This window comes from Condylura cristata, unplaced genomic scaffold (genome assembly GCF_000260355.1).
Source record: "Condylura cristata isolate star-nosed mole 26May11 unplaced genomic scaffold, ConCri1.0 scaffold00034, whole genome shotgun sequence".
Taxonomy (NCBI): Eukaryota; Metazoa; Chordata; class Mammalia; order Eulipotyphla; family Talpidae; genus Condylura; species Condylura cristata.
In genome coordinates, this window is record NW_004567135.1 from 8,226,201 (window position 1) to 8,243,523 (window position 17,323).

Consider the following 17,323-nt stretch of genomic DNA (forward strand, 5'->3'; position numbering starts at 1 on the left):
GACACTGACCATTTTTTAGTGGTCTACAAACACATGCATACACACAAGCATGAGCTGCATACAGCTTCGAAATACTTGCTCATCCCACCTGTACCCCCGTGTGGCAGCCCACAGTTGCTTAACTACTCCTCTCCTCTTAAACCTGAACACAGAAGAGCATTCCCTGTTCATACTCTCAGCACCCCTAAGCTTCTAAAACTCTTGCTGTCATAGTCACTCAGCACTCTGTACTCACCGTCTCACATACATCTGCAGAAACGGGAACTTCAGCTACAGAGGGACTGATTTGAGGGTAGAATCAAGTGAGGCAGAGTCATGTAGTGAAAGAAACACTAGACTTGAGGGTCAGGAGACCTCGGTTTTATTCAGGCTGAGGGGCTGGGGCAAAGCACTTCACCTCTCTGGGTCTCACTCTCCTAAGGTAAAAGGAGGAAGATCTTCCCGGGTTAACGCCCTGCAGCCGCCATCCTGCCATGCGGCCCCTCTGATCTCCACCCCCTCTGAACTCTTGGCCAGCAGTGTCCCTTAGGAGAGCAAGCCAAGCTTATATGTAGCTTAAATCTTCTACAAGTCCCACAAAAAAGGCAAAAGAAACAGGTAAAATAATTTTAATAACAGACTTTATTTAACCCATTATATCCAAAAACTATCATTTCCACATGCAATTAATATAAAAATTACTGAATTTCCATTTTCTCCTTTTTTGGTACTGCATCTTTGAAATCCAGAGTACACTTTACATTTGCAGAACACCTTGGCTTGGACCCGTCATGGTCCTGGAGCTGAAAAGCCACAGGTGCCTAATGGCTCCCATCCTGGACTCTGTAAGTCTAACAAAAAAGCCCTTCCTGGGCTTCTGACCTCTTAAGCCCAGAACTGAAGACTGATACGAGTACCTGCATCCTTACAGAGGTTAAAGTTGTCAAAGCAGTTTTGGCTCTAAGTAGCCTGTCTGATGAGGAAGGCTGGTTAGCAGACAGTGCTGCAGAGTTCAAGGCAAACACAAAGCAGAAACCCCAGAAGCTGCCAGCAGAATACCACAGGGGAGCTTCAGGGGAGACGAGAAAAAAAGCTATGTGGAATGAGGTCTTCATTCTACTCAGGGTTTTCAGAATTCGAAGCCCACACAGTCACCAACGTGCTGTCAGTTCTATCAGTCCAATTATTTAGATGCCCCTGAACACCTAACTCCCAGGCTCCCGGCTGCACTCCAGGGATACGGCTACCCCTCCTGGCCGCTCTGACCGCAGGCAGGATAAGAAGCTGAACACCTAAGCAGAATCTCCTTTACTCAGAAGTCCCTGTGAGGTGAGGCCTGACTTTGGGGTGAGAATGCTGAGACTGGAACAGGTTAGATCGCTTTCCAGGTCATGCCTCGTGCGCGCAGGTGGGGCAAGCTCCAGCCTGGCTCCTGACGCTGCAACAAGCCACAAGTTCCCGGCTTCACAAGCTCACAGGAGGCAATACAGACTTTCACAATTATAAGGCCACGGGTCACTGCCCCAGAAGGGATGTATAGAGGGGCCTGGAAGTAGGTGACATAATGGAAGGAGCCCAGAGATGACCTGGAATAAGCCTGCTAGTTGAGCTCACCAGGCCAAGGAGCAGGTGGGAAAGGCACGTGGCGTGAGGGTGCATGCGGGCGGCAGGAGGCCGTGACGGCGGGCGGCGGGCGGCAGGGCGCATGAGGAGATGGGTCCCCACGTGGACATGGAGGTGTTAGCCAAAAGCAGCGCACAGGGACCTTAAATTCCATGAAGAACCTGGATTTTATCCTGTGGGTCATGGGAAGCCATAAAGAGCTTTACCTAGGCTAGTGAATAGGCCTACATTTTCATTTTAAGAAATCGTTTTAAAGCAGAGAACTGACAGCTGCTTTCTCTCCCAGGATTCTCAACTCTGTTTAAAAGCCTGTATATAAAAGCACAGATTGCTCCCCAGAGTTAGATCACACCCCAGGAGCTTAACCTCAGAAGGGCCTGGAAACTTCCTTACTTGGCCCACTTTACTAAGCAGAGTTGTTGACTTGCCCCTCCAGAACCAGCCAAGGAAAAGCAAACAGCTCCCGCGTTCTTGGCACAGCAGTGACCGAGGCCCAGCGGGGAGCAGGGGCGGGCTGCTTGGCCTTCAGTCCAGAAACCTCCTCCGGCCCTCCCACCGCAGGGCTTTGCCCATGTAAGACTCGTGGCCAGTGACCAAAACATTGCCGTTACTCAAACACTACGTCCCCCTGCCTCCTGCGCTGGACAGTGGATAAGGCTGGTGCTGTCTTCTAAGCCCTGTCTCCCCTGCCAGCTCCCAGCATGTCATTTCCAGCTCACCTGATTACCCAGTTCCATTTTCAGCTCATCTGCCTCCGAGGCTGGCCTACTTTTCACGGCCACATGAGCAGAAAAACTTGTGCATTATACAAACCATGGGATAGAACGAGAAGAACAGGACATAGAAAGGGGGCACAGGCAGAGCGAGGCAGAGCGAGGAGGCAAGGTCACTGCGAGAACCTGGTGGATGGCCACAGGACAAAGTATAAAAATACCACTGCAGGCCGGGGAGGGGCGGCCCTAGGGGAGGAGAGGGCAGGTACTGAGGGTAACAGAGCAGGACTTGGCCTCTGACAACCTGGAAAACTGAGCTGAAGCCCAAGAGGCACCAGCAGGATCATTTACCCAGTGGGAAGAGCTGGGCAGTCTCACTTTGCTTTTTTGCTAAGAGGCAGCTGGTTGGTTCTGAAAGCCGCTCCCGGGAGTGAACACGGAGGCCCGAGCAGCTTTGGGCTGTTGGAAAACCCAGGGGATGGTGGTTTTTCTCCTGTGGGAGGGACACAGATGAAAAGAAGAGGCCCTCTCAGATCTTTTTGTCTAATTAAGCCGTCTGCGGCGATTTTCAGAGGCAGGTTTTTCAGTGAAGTGAAAGGCCAAGGGTCACTAGTTCCATCAGGGTTTTTCTGAACTTTCTCTTCACTAACACCTGAACTTGAAAAATCCATTGTTCGCCTTTGCCAAGAAGGCAGAGGGACACTCTCTCAGTCCCAGATTCCCCCTTTAAGAGCGGCTTCTGGGTAGAAGGGGACTGTCGGAGAGGACTTGTGCCCTCCGGCCCACTGTTCCCACGTCACCCACGGAGGCCACCAAGGTGCCGCGGCCTAGGGAGAGCAGCCGTGTGGGTCTCCTGGCTCTTGCTAGAATTAGGTTGGCTGCGCCCCTGGAGAGGCGGAGTCCACCACGGGAAACAAGGTCCCACGATGAGCACTTTGCTCGGTGATCGCAGGTGTGACAGGTTGAGGTGCAAGGAGAAGGCTCAGTCGTGGGTGGGGAGCCGGTAGAAGGGAGAAAACATGGCCTCCCGGATCCGGCGGAAGAGCTGGGCCAGCTTGTAGAGGAAGGGCAGCGAAGACGGAGAAGCTGCAGGGAAGGGAGAGGCGTCAGGGGCTTTCCGCCACCACCGGCCCGCCGTCTCCCTCCCATTCCTCAGAAACCACCACCCTGGGCCAAGATTGAATTCTTTAAAGCAGTTGTTGGTGCTTAATATTATTTGCTCTGTCTTCCCTCCCCAACAATAAAGAATTTCATTTTCTCTACGACGTGTTTTCTGGAATATATTTTCTTCACGTGTATTACAACGACTTTACATCTGCTGAGGAAAAGATCTGAATTTATTATCTGACTTTTTGCTGCACACAAATCCGATAATGGCTGCCTCTGAGGAGATGCATTTGGAAAGAAACTTCACTACGTTCCTCTTTGTACCTTGTATCTTTTTAGTTTATAGTCATGTGACAATATTACTATATTGATTCTAAGTTAATTATATTGAAAATACAGTAAAATCTACAGTAAAATCTTTGGAATGAGAACTGAGTTGTTGGTTTGTGTTTTCCTTATTTGAATTACTCATTTCTTTCTTAAAAAGAAAAATGTGCCTTTTAAAGAAAGCCACTGATAGCCCACCCAACTTACACCCTCTACTCATCAGTTCTGACCACAGCCGGGTACTCCTCTCCCGCGGGGGTCACCACCGGGGTCAGAGCCGCCCGCCCGGGCCTGCAGGAGCGCTGAGCAGCCTGGCAGACACCGGGTCGGATGGCCCGAGCAGTCCTCACTCGGAAGACCTTGGTTTATGAGACTAAATGTCTTCTCTATTTTCCATATTTTCTAAAATATATGACTATTTCCCCTACAATATAATGTGCTAAAATCACTCTGTTCTGGACGTAATGATAAGGAGGAAGTTTTTTTTTTTTTTTTTATAAACTCTGAGATTTGAGTCTGAGTGGAGCCGGATAAAGCGGCTGATTGCACGACGGAGCCCTGGGTACTAGGGCACAAGGACAGAGTGGGGTTCCCCCAGATACCTCTCATGGGCCCCGGGGCTGGTCTCTCCGAGGTGGGCAGGTTCTTAATCTGGCCCAGCAAGCCCTCCTTGTAGAAGAGACCAGAGAGAAGAGGCAGGGGAGGCCCTCCAGCCCCTGGAGGGCTCCCACAGGCCCAGCTGCCCCTCCCCAGGAAGAGGGCGGGGACGGCTCCATCACTCACCTGGATCAAACCTCACCACCAAGAGGCAGAGAATCAGGGCAGCCAGGAGGCTCTTTCTGAAGGGCAGGGAGAAGAAGTGGCTCACTGCGGAGTCCCAGAGTCGGCGAAGCAGCACCAGCAGTGACAAGAACTTGTGGGAGAAGGAATCTGCTCAGGGAGAGAGAGGTGAGTCCCAGAGTCAGCGTCTGTGCCTGAGCTGTGCGTTGACTGTAAGAGTTGAGCAAAAGGTAACAGGATTGGTTTTCTCGTGTGGCTCATAAAGCAATTCTAAGGGAAATTCCAGAAGCTCCAGACATGTTTTAAGCACAGAGTACAGTGAAATATCTCCTCTGTGTTTATCTCTCATGTCAGTTAGGGAACTACAAATCAAAACAACAGTTAGACATCAACTTCCACCTGTGAGAATGGCTGTTAACCAAAGATGGGCAAGATGTGTTGAGAAGGGTTTGGCGAGAAGGGAGCCCTAGTAGTAGGGGTGTAAAGTGGTAAAGCCATTATGGAAATTCCTCAAAAAATTAAAAATAGAAGTTCCATATGATCTATGATCCAGTGATCCCACTTCTGATCCCACATCTACCCCCCCAAAAAAAGACACTAATTCAAAGAGATATATGCATCTCTGGTGGCATTATTCACGGGAGTCAATAGTTAGAGACAATCTAAATACCCATCAATAGATGACTAAAAAAAGATGTGGGGTGTGTACACAAATGGAATACTACTCAGCTACAAAAAAGGTGAAATCCTGCTATTTATACCATGGGTGAACCTCGTGGGTATTATGCTCAGTGAAGTAAGTTAGAGAAAGCCAAGCAAATATGATTTCACTCATATGTGGTACATAAAGAAACAAGTGAAATAAAAAACATAAAAATGAATTTTGAGACTGTAAGACCAAATTAGTGATTACCAGAAGGGAGGTGGGGAGGTAGGTCAACTGTAGTAAGGCTCAAACGGCTTGAAGGATAGAACTGGAGTTTAAATGGTGAACTTAATGTAGTCTACACAGATGGTGACTTTTCGTAAAGTACACCTCAAACATACATAATGCTATGAATGTAAAGTTACTCCAATTAAAAAATAAGTGTTAAGAATTGAAATACATTTTATCTTAACCACTTTCAATCAACTGGCAATGATTTTCTGGGGAGATAAAGAATAGCACCTCCTTCGACAGACAACATCTATTCAGCTGGTAAAGTTGGTAGGTTTGGTGTTTATTTAACAGCCTCACATTTGACAACATTCTTTATATTTTGGTCTAAGAAGGCACAGAGCTGCACAAAGCAATCATTCATGTTGATTATCATGATGCAGGAAAATGGCGGGCACTTAACAAATGCAAAAAATTCAAAGTCTTTGATTATGAATAAAAACGTAAACACAGCCAACTCTAAAACAAGCGGTGCCCAGCCCTGACAGGACACCTTGAACTTGTGGATTGACTGAAATCCACTGCTGAGGGGAGCAGTGGGCGAGACAGGAGAGGTCTGCCGTGCCATGCGGGTCAGCTTCCTGGCTCGGGACTGAACTCGTGCTGCAGAGGCTGTGATAGCTTCATAGTGCTGCGCTTTAACCCCAAGAGCCACCAGAGAGGCTCCCAGGGCTTGTTTTTTAATGCAACATCCTGTCTGCAATTTGGACGTTACTCTACAAAGAATTGTTCCCAAACTCCCAAGAATGTCATGACGGACCCCAAGGTCCAGAGGGAAGCCCACAGCAGTACTTTACAGGGGCCACAAAAGGATACTGTCCTACCTTCCTGGTTTCGCTTCTGGGCCTGGTTTTGCTTCTGGGCCTCCTCGGAGTGGGAGAGCTGCTGGTTCTGCTGCTGCTTTGCTGTACTAATGGCCTGGAGTGCATCCAGCCGCTGCTCCTCGCTGAGGATTGCAGAGCTCACCACTAGCTCCTCAGCCTCCGACAAGCAGCCCAGAGGCAGAAGCACCCGGTGCAGGTGAAGTTCTACCAAGGCTCTGTACTCTGGAAGGCCTTGACTGGCCGGGTCTCGGAACCAGGCTCTGGCCGCATCCAGGATGGCTCCGGGCTCTTGCATTTTGCTGTACAAAAGAATACTGCAGCCCCGAAAAACCCAACCCCAGAAAAGAACAGTCAGCTGCAGTCCTTCATCTCCCATAATCACTGCACTTCAAACCAGTCCCTCCCCTGTGGCTCCGGCCCCGCCCTGTGGGATGCTGACATAATTAGGAATGCCTAGGAAGTGGTGACAGGCTCTTACTCTGACACACTCCACTTCTGTCATCCCACTCCACATCTATGCCCAGTGCCCCTTCTTTTCTCTCCCACCCCTAAATTCCTTCTTTCTCATCTTTTATTGTTATGTTTAGAGGTCTGGAGGGGAAAAAAAAACCAGGGAGGTAATAGGCACCAACTTAGGAGAGGACATAAAAACCCTGTCGTTTCTGGAATAATCCCCTAAGCAATAAGGGCTTACCACAGCTCCAGGACTTTGGGGGGTAACTTTTCAGGGATCTGATAATAGCGAAGAACCCAGGGCAGGACTTCCTGCCACCGATCCATTTCAGCCAGGGCCTGGATGCCCACAACACACAGGGAGCATTTCACCTCCAAGGAGCTGTCAGTGGGAAAAAACAGGTTCGTTTTAAAAGAAGTTCACGTCCATTTCCACTTCCGCCTCTCCCAGGACGGTTCTTCCCCAGCTCAGCAGCAGCTCCGTTGACCTTGGGGTCAGGACTCAGGTGGGCTGCACAGTTACAACTGACCTCTGGGCCCCTCCACAGAGAACACTGCCCTTTCCCATGGGAGTTAACGGTCCTATAAACTGTCTAGAGGCAAATCAACTATTGCTGAACTACACCTTGTATTCAGGTGAAATCAGGTTTAAATGAGTGGGAAGCTTCACTTCATGCCGAGGGGAAAGGGACAATGCACGGGTGTGTGGGCAGAAAGAGCTTGAGCGGAGTTTGCTTAGTGCAGAAATGCGTGTGGAGCAAGGTAACAGGAATGCACGACAGCCAGATAACAGAGGAGCTCCCTGCTGGCCTTTGAGCACTTTTGGGGGTACCCGCAGGATCCTGGAATCATAGCCTTCAGCATTTACTGCAACAACCCCTACAGACCCAGCCAGGGAGCCCCAAACCCCAATTCATCCTTCTCTAGGCTCAGCTTTGACTATTCTACCCACCACCTCCTTCATGTGTTCTCATTCAACTTTACAGAAAAAAGGATGCCCTCAAGTAGCAGAAGAGGCTAGCAGCATTCGGAAGATAATGCAGAACCAAGGTTTTCTGAGTTAATTCTTGACTCCAATCCTTCTACAGGACAGGGCAGAACACAACTTCTGCCTTGAGCCTATGCCCACGCATCAGCCCAGATCAGGTGTGAATAAGTTGGTGGAGGGGCATGCACCCAGGAGAAGACATTCACCACCTGCTTACTGAAACAGGGCTTCCTGAAATACTGGAACATGAGTGCACACTCTACACTGGTAGGGTGCTCTTCTACCTTGGATTGGGGAGCAAAGCATAGGCCGGGCGACCTTCCTCGTTTTGCAAAGGGAAAACGGGCACAAGTCGATCTCTCCGAGAGGAACTATTAATGGAAGCGAAGGCACAGCTCCTCCAGGCGATCTGAGACGCCAGACCGCCCGTGCTCTCGGGTCTCTCCCCACCATCACCCGGAAATGTGGCAAGCCCAGCACGTACGTGCCCGCGGGCTCCTCTGCCTGGCCGTCCTTGTCCAGACTCTGCCAGGCGCGTTCGCAGGTCTGCAGCGCCCCAGGGAAGTCCAGGTGCACTATCAAGAGATCGGACGCCTCCTCCAGCAGAACCACGGCAGCCGACGGGGTTGGGGTGACGCGCACCGGCTCGCTGCTCCGCAGGGGCCCCACGAGGCCCCTGAGGGGGGCTGCGGAGGCCGAGGAGTCACTCTTCATAGCCAGCCTGGGTTCGGGGGCTCTCTCCTCACACGCCAGTGGCGGCCTCCCCCGGAACTCAGGGAGAGCGAGAGAACCCTCACAGCATTGATGCCCACAACCCTTCCCGCGGCCGAGTCCTGAAGGAGGAAGAAGAGGCGGCCATGTCCAGGGCAAAGGCTGGGCTCGTCTGGACGCTGCTCCGCTTCAAAAACCTCGGACCTCGGAGACTAGTTTACATCTGGAGCTACTGCAGCCCTGAAACACTTGGCCCTCGCTTCTCTGGCCCCTCTGCGTGCACAGGGGCCAACTTGGGCTCGGGGCGTCACGTTCCAAATTCCTTTTTACTAATAGAGCCCTCACCGCGGGTGCTTGACAGCGGGCGCAGACATCTTTACAGCTCCAGTAGCGTCCTGCAGACGCTCCGCTCCACGAGGCGCTGAGGACTCTGGGAGTTGTAGTTTCTTCCGCCCTCCCTACGTGGCCTCATAGATGTAGGTGGGGACATTCGAACTACAACCCCCAGAGTGCCGCGCCCCAAAAGTTGTCAGTCTGGGAGAAAATTTGGTGACGGCTTGGATGGAAACAAAACAAAACCTAGGCGTGCGTTCTCGGAGATGGGGAGGTCCTTGTGTTAACCATTTCCTGCACAGGCAGGCCAGAAAGAAATTCCATTCACGAAATTTCTGCTTCGGAGTTCCTGCAGGAATAGCAGTTGGGACATTGGGGGGCAGGCCAGAAAAGGCTCTGGAAAGAAACAAGCGCTGGTCACTTTTTCTTAAAATGTTCCACCCTCTAGGTCCAGGGTCATTTAATTCTTCCGTCAGCCCTGGGAATTAAGGACAACAGTTATCCCCATTTTACAGGTGAGGAAATGGGGACTTACTTAATTTGCTGAAGGTCACACAGCTAGTAAATGACAAAAATAGTCAAGCCAAAGTTCTTCTGGCTTAAAGGATACAGATTTCAACACTTCTGTTCTGCTTTTTCGATTCAGAGGATTCATGAGCAACTTACATAAACTCATTGAGCCTTTATAATCTCATACAAAATAGAGATACTGTGAGGAACGGTGCCACTCAGTATGCAGTGCGATTTATAATAAAGCACTGGACAGAGTGGGTATATTTATAGTTAAATAAATTAGAACTATATTAACTATATAATATAGACAGATACATAAGTGATACTTATTATTAGAGTTTACACTTCACAGGAGGTTTGCAGACCTCCCCCAACTTTATAGAACCCTCTCAGGCTTTACTTTTCCCCTAGTTTCCTACCTCATCAACTCTCCCCAAGGCTTCTCTAGGTTTATTTACCTACCGCACATATATCTCTGAAATTGCACAGTGTTGTAAACCAATGGTGCATGTAATAATTTTTTAAAATTAAAAATGGTAGGTTAGGTACAGGGTAAGTGTCTGCTAAGATCCTGCCTCTTCTCTCAGCACCAGGTAAAAGGTGTCTGCTCTCTGCAGTGTTCTCATGGAGAGCTGAATGTCAAACTTCAAACCCATAAAATCCGAACTAAAGTGTGTCTCACCCTGCTGCTCACCTGTGTATCTCAATAAATTCGCCTTTTTTGTTCTCAAAAACAAAAAACCAGTCAAAAGCCCAACCACACAAACCCTGAACTCAAACTAGAAGAAACACCAGCAGTGAGCTCCTTGACAAAGGTCTTGGCAGATTTTTAAAAATTTGACCAAAAACAAATGCAACAAAAGCAAAGATAAATAAGTGGGACTGTATCAACCTACAAGCTTCTACACAGCAAAGGAAGCCATCAGCAAAATGAACAGGCAACATACCAGGAAAAAAATTTACAAATCATACATTTAATAAGGGTTTAACATATAAAATATTTACAGAACTCATAAAACTCAGCAGCAAAAATGCAAACAATCTGGTTTAAAAAAATGAGCAGAGATCTTGTCGGGGTACTATTTAAAAACTAAGACTTCATTCCTTGCTCAGCAGGCTAGTTAAGAGGGTAGAGAATTGATAGGGAAGTCTGCACAAGTCTGATGTCCGACTTCCTAGGCCAGAAAAATCAGCCCATGCCCAGGAATGCAGAAGTAAGGCCAGGACACATTTCACATCAAAGGTCAGCACTGGAGACCAGACAACCAAGCCGATAAGTGCAAACTGATGTCCTGAGTAAGAAAGCCCATAAAAGCAGAGTACCAAAGAGACCCTCAAAACCTTCTTCAGGTGTAGACAGGTGTAGACCCTTACCGGGTATTTGAATAAACCCACCTTTTCTGTTCTCTATTCTGTCTCTGGTGAATCTTCCACCCCCATTCCATGCTGCTGTTCTACCACCACAGATCTGAGTAGACATTATTCCAAATTAAAATCAAAACAATGAACTATGTCTCACACCTGTTGGTGTGGCTGTTATCAGCAGACAACACCTGGCAAGTGTTGGTGGAGATCAAACTTGTGCCTCAGTGAGAGGCAAAAGCTTGATAGTGCTGTGTCTTTAACCCCTGCACCGCCAGGGAGGGCCCCTGCACCCTTGGCATTTCTGTAAATAGGAACTAGATACAATTATATAAGAATGTTTAATTAATTATAATAATCTCTGAAACAGAAGCCCAAAAAAAGGTAGCCCTAAGCACTGCTGGTAGGAATGTAAATTGGTGTGGCCAGAGTGGAAAAGAGCATGAAGGTGCCTCAAAAAAGGAAAAACAAACCACCATACATGATCTAGCAATTTCATTTCTAGATATTTGTCCAAAGGAAACTAAAACACTGACTCAAAAAGGTATATGCAACCCGCTTAAACGCAACATTACTCACAATAGCCATGACGGGGAAGCAAGCCAGTGTCCACTGCGGAATGAATATGTGGAAAATGAATTTACCACAAAAATGTGGTAAATATCTACATACACACAGTGGCCTGTTATTCTGCCACAAAAGAGAGAAATCTTGTCTTCTGTGACCACATAGATGGATACCTAAAGCCAACCTCAGTTTCCCTCAGCCTATAAAAGGAAACAGTTGAGGAGAAGGAAAGTAGTTAAATGTGTTGACAGACTGAGGAGGAGAGCACTGTCCTGCTCGTTGGCAGAGGGCAGGGACGTTTATACAAAGGAGTAAAAATGAAGGGGAGACGGGAGGGGGTCTGCGGAAGGGTGCTAGAAAGGGTCAGAGCATCCTCTTGATGCAGGCACCTGGGATTTCACACGGGCCAGCTGTCTTCCTTAATACCTGAAGTTTAGCGCCTTAGGTGTTTAACTTGCGCTTAGGGGTCCTTCCTTTTCTTAGGACATAAGAAGCCAATTTGTTTAACTTGCTAGGGAAGCCTTTCTGGTGGGGCAGTAGAGAGAGCTGTCACTGCATCAGATGGGCCTTGAAGGCATGATGCTACGTGAAATAAGCCCTACAGAATGACAAATAGGATATGATTGGGAGTACATGCAATGCCATGTGTAGAATCTAAAAAAAATAAAATAACTACATGAGAGTTGCCAGCCTCGGGGAGTATGGATAAATGTGGTCAGAAAACACAGACTTCCAGCTAGTAAATCGTAAGTTGGGGATGTAACATAGGATCGATCATAATGCCAATAGTTTGAACTATAGCATCTTTGCAGATTACGGAGAGTAGATCTTAAAAATTGTCATCACAAGAAGAAAGGTCTTTTTATGATGTGGGTGTTGGATATAAACTGGATTTAATATGGTGATCATTTCGAGTGTCCACAAATATTGAATCATTATTCCGTATTCCTGAAATTTATATGATGTTCTATGTTAATTACACCTCAATTTTTAAAAAGTCATATCCAACAGACTCAGGAGAGAGAAGTGTGGACCCTGGATTCTTCTAACAGAATGAAGCTGGGACTTCACTGACCCCACCCATACTTTTAGATCCCCACTCTGTACCCAGCACTTTTCTAAGCACTGAACAAAAGAAGCAAAGAGCCTGCCTTTGTGGACAACAAAAAACAAGCATGTGAAATGCATCAGGTGTCTGTCAGATGGTACTAAATGCTGCAGACAACTATGGAAATTCGAGAAGAGTCATGGGGGCGTATCTGGACGGAACTTCGTTGTCTGACAGGACACATAGGCTGGGGCAGAGCAGAAGTGGGGCTCTCCCTCAGGCCCAGCCTCTGCCCTGCATCACTCTTCTCTCTGGGACACTGCCTTGGGACCAGCATATTCTCAGGGTCCACCTTCCTCACCAGGCACACAGTGAGCTCCAGAAAGTTGAAAGTGACTCACCAAGAGGCTTTCTGAGCCCTGCCACAGACCTGGCATCAGTGATGAAGAACATCACCAACAGCATCGCTCGTGAATGGGAAAACCAGAGGACCTGTTTCTCAGAACTGAGCTCAGAAGTCTTCCCTGAAGTCAGGAAAGCAGTAGTGGCCTCAGAAACAGACCTGACCAGGCCCTCACTGGTGGCGCAAGGAGTTCAGTCTCAGCACTGGGATGCTGTCCGCAGCCACTGCAGCTCGAGTTCGATCCCTGGCTAGGGAGTGACCCACATGGCGCAGCAGACCTCACCTGTCTCCCTCCTGCTCCCCTCTGCAGTTCCCCACTGTCTCTGGTGAATCTTCTCACCACCTGCACCCCAGTTCTTGTGTGAATAAATAAATAAATCTTTAGAGGAAGGAAAGAAATAGACCTGACCAGTCTGGGTGAGTTGAAACTAGTGTAGCCCCCATCACGGCCACCACCTCTGGGAAAGGCGTCCTCCTTATGGTAGGACTGATCTTAGGACAGGTCGTAGGAAAGAGGTAGGACAGGAAGAGTCTTGCTATTGCCAGTTTTTTCCAGGAGGTGGCAGCACAGCCCTAAAAGAAGCAGGCCTACCGGACCAATGTGTTAGCTAGAATGAGGGCAACATATTTAAGGACTGAGGCGGTGGGGGTGGGTTGCTAAAAATCATACAAAAATATCACCGTATTTTACTTCTTCTACCCAATTTTTGACTAGACAGAGCTCGCAGGAGTTCTGATGTCACCCACTGTACCCACAAATGGGTTCCTAACACACATGGACTGACACTCCATCCTCTCCCTCCATATGTCCCCAACCTCCTACCCCTGTGTGGACCCAGATTGTCTCAAGCTCAGGCAACAACCCTAAACATGAGCAAATTTGCTCCACACGAGGGAGCATGAGCGGGTACCTATGAGCCCCACAAGCCTGGCTCAGGCTCCTGACACAAAGCTTGAAATCAGCTATTCCCACCTTGGGGTAAAATAAGGATTGGAAATAAGACAGTTGTCTCAGCTCTGTAAAACCTGACTGACGCTAACATCTGTATTATTGGAACTGTTTTGGAAAAACTCATTCCGCAGGGGTCCATGTATCTGTGATCCTGCTTGATCAGATGTGCTCAGCCTGCTTTGAACAGGTTATTGGTGTTTTAGTGGCAGGAAGGTCGCTAGGCTGGGAGATGAGCTACATCAGCTACAACCTTGGTTCCTTCAGAGCCCAAGCAAGTGCCCTCTAGAAAGGCAGCAAGTTCACTGATCCGGGTCTCTCATCCAGGGACATTGATGCCAGCATCTGCCACTGCGGTGTCCTGCGAATAAGAAGAGATGTCTTCAAAGAACTCTTTCAGGGAAGAGTTTCCTGATCTGGAAAAGATCAGGCTGATCTAAGGCAAGATGATATCAAATATTGGGGAGTGAGTAGGAAGAGCAGGGACCCCCATCCTGCCTGACAGTTCTGCAGCCCCACACTCTGGCCTGGAATCCCATCATGCCTTCCTTACAGAGGCCAGACACTGGGAACCTCCCTGGTGGTGCAGCAGGTTAAAGCGCAGCACTGTGAGGCTGGCTGCAGCCACTTCAGCACAAGTTCGATCCCCGACCAGGGAGCTGACCCACATGTTGCGGCAGACCTCTCCTGTCTCGCCTGCTGCTCCCCTCCACAGTGTATTTCAGTCCATCTGCCAGTTCTGCTCCCCACTCTGTCTCTGGTGAATCCTCTCACCTCCCCTGTACCTCTGGGCTGTGCCTAGTTCTGTATGCATGAATAAATACATCTCTAAAAAAACAAAACAAAGCAAACACAAAGGTCAGACGCCTGCATCTGCAGGAAACCCAGCCTGTCCTTGCCTCCAAGCTGACTCTACATAGCACCCGTGACAACATCCGGAGCCGCCCCTTCAAGGACGCCTGGTCTAACCAGAGCCCCCAGGACAGTGATGCTGGTGGCAAAGGTCTGGAGGCAGTGGGACAAGCCTCAAGTGGCCTTCACCCAGACGCAGACCAGAGAGCTAAGTGTTGGAGGTGGATCCAGGATGGCGCAGGGTGTGCCTCCTGGGCTACGGATCTCAGTCAGGTGGGGTTTTATGGCCCTTTTGACCTGGAGATAAGGGCAGAACTCATCGCTTCCCGTGGCTCCTCTCATGTAGACACCGCAAGACTCTCACCCTGTGTCTGCCTCCGTGAAGTCATCACGATAGTCACACTCCTCCTTTGTAATATTTTACAACGGTGGTAATGATGGCTTAGCTCACGTTAATATTTAATATAGTTGTAACTATGTGCTAGGAGCTGTTCAGTGTTCTTTGCCTTTAACTTGAATCCTCAATGGCAAAGGTCCTAGTGTCATCCCTAGTTTGTTGAGGAATAAACCATGGCACAGAGAGGCTCTGTGACTTGCCCCAAATCACAGAAGTGCAGAGCAGGGTTAGACCTTAACGCCAGGCAATTTGCACTTGATCTTAGCCAAAAGGCCGGGAAGCAATAAAGCCAGATGCTTGCACAGCTTCTTTGCATTTGACAACAAACCCCGAACAAGGTAACACAGGAGTGTTACCGTCACCCCTATTTATAGAAGAAACTAACCCTCAGAAAAAGCTGTGCTCATAACATGTGATTTCACAGGCGAAGCTGGAACAATAGCCAGAGATATATAACCAGATCCTAAGCCCAGGGCCCATCTTCAGCCACCCCAAAGGGACCCAGGGCTCCCCTTTGTGAAGACCTGTTATCCAACCTCCACCTTTCCTCACCCCTAAGAGTCACAGGATAAACTCAGAGAAGACTCATCCAAGCTTCAAGGTGCCAAAGTCTCAAAATGACAGAACTAATGGATTGCTCCCTAGGGAGGGGTCACCCCTGGCTCTGGTGGAAGGGGAGGAAAATGCCCTCCTCCCCCCCAAATCTTTCCTGATCACACCTAATTCAAGGTGATGATGCTTTGTCAACCTCCCAATTGTGCTTTGGCTTTTATTTTTTATTTTATTTTTTTTAGAGATTTACTTATGTGTGCATACAGAACTGGGGGTACAGGCCAGAGGTGGAGGGGTGAGAGGATTCACCAGAGACAGAGTGGGGAGATCAACGAAGTTCACTGCTGAGGGGAGCAGCGAGTGAAACAGGAGAGGTGTGCTACACCATGTGGGTCAGCTCCCTGGCCGGGGATCGAACTTGTGCTGCAGTGGCTGCAGGCAGCCTCATAGTGCTGAGCTTTACCATGTTGCACCGCCAGTACTTTGCTTTTTAATGCCTCTCTGTGGGCTCTTCCCAGTTTCCATACATTTGTGTCTTCCCCCTTCAGGAGGAAGGAGTCAGGGTCTTGCTAACTTCAGGCTCCCTGGGTCATTGGCACAGTGTTAAACAGTAAGCAGCACCTCTCCTGAGCTGGCCTTGGCTTCCTGTGCCCTGGCTGTGAGCACTGAATGGAAGTGAGAAGACACATGCCCTTGGGGTGTTGGCGTGGATCAGAAGAGACTCCACCCCCCCAAAAAGAGAAACATTGAAAGTTGTTTCCAGATGCTGATTCTGCCCCCACCCCCTACACAAACTGCGTCTTGCCTCAGGATTATCTGCTTTGTCCCTTCTAGTACTCGCTTCCCTGTGCTCTAGGAGACAACTGAATAAACTCAGTCACCCCAGTGAGAGAATTTGAGGGCTGGAAGCCTTATCACCCTGCAATCATGGAGGTTGTTGGTAGAGGGGTCAGCAGAGCTCCCTGCCCTAACCGGCGGGGCCTCAGAAAGGACTTCACCTTGGCTTGAGATGTTTTCCTCACTAGCCCAGAAATCCCTACCGTTAATCATAATTTGGGGTAATTTGCAGTATCAAAGGTCACTGTCAACACAATGTCTGGAAGAGCCCCCACTGAACTCTACGGGCCACACCCCACCCTTGTGGAGGGCCTCCATGGCTCCACGTCGGCCTTTCACCCCTCACAGGCTCTCAGGGGAAAATGGGAAGGGTGAGTTCACAGCACAATTTTAATATCTACCTGATGGAAGGTTGCAATGTGATGGATTCATAGATTTTGCAGGGTAGACAAAATATTCCAAAGCATGGGGATCGAGGGAGAGGTGACTCAAAGTGTTCAAAAGGCTGAGAACAGCTGAGAGAATATTTTTGTACCAAGCTATTTCCTGAGGTGGAATTTTGGGTCAGCAAATCCTAATTAGGGTATTTTCATGGGGGTGGGTAATGCTGGGAGGATTTCTGGAAATCTTAGTTTTTTATGCTTGCCCAGGAAAGAGCTGCAGGAAAGATGTGAGAACTCAAAGGTGCTAAGGGGCAGGAAACCTTACTCAGTCCTAAAACTGGGTTTCTCGCTCAGCTGGCAAAATAAAACAAACATTGCCTAACCCTGTCCATGTACTAGGACCCAAAAGAAATAAAATAACAGATGTGTTGAAAAATAAAATTCATCTGGGTCAATTTTGAAGAGCTTATTGCCTTTACTGAACACTTTGTGAACTAGGCAGGGTTGACTCTAACAGATAGAAAGGACATTTGAGGGCCCTCCCTGGTGGCGCAGTGGGTTAAAGCACAGCAGTAAGAAGCTGAAACCACTTCCGCATGAGTTCGATCCCGCCTGCCCCGGAGGTGACCCACATGGCGTGGCAGACCTCTCCTGACCCGCCCGCTGCTCCCCTCAGCAGTGTACT

The 17,323-nt window shown here is 48.9% G+C and overlaps 1 protein-coding gene across 1 annotated transcript; it reads right to left on the reverse strand.

Moving 5' to 3' along the window:
* Positions 1-603: 603 nt before the first annotated feature.
* Positions 604-8,534, reverse strand: PEX26 (peroxisomal biogenesis factor 26). The gene is made up of 5 exons (XM_004692530.2): positions 8,216-8,534; positions 6,985-7,125; positions 6,291-6,604; positions 4,533-4,679; positions 604-3,401 (listed from the first exon to the last, which is right to left on the reverse strand). Exons 1-5 carry the CDS (start codon positions 8,443-8,445, stop codon positions 3,298-3,300), a joined length of 936 nt encoding a protein of 311 aa, XP_004692587.1. The 5' UTR covers positions 8,446-8,534; the 3' UTR covers positions 604-3,297.
* Positions 8,535-17,323: the final 8,789 nt, after the last annotated feature.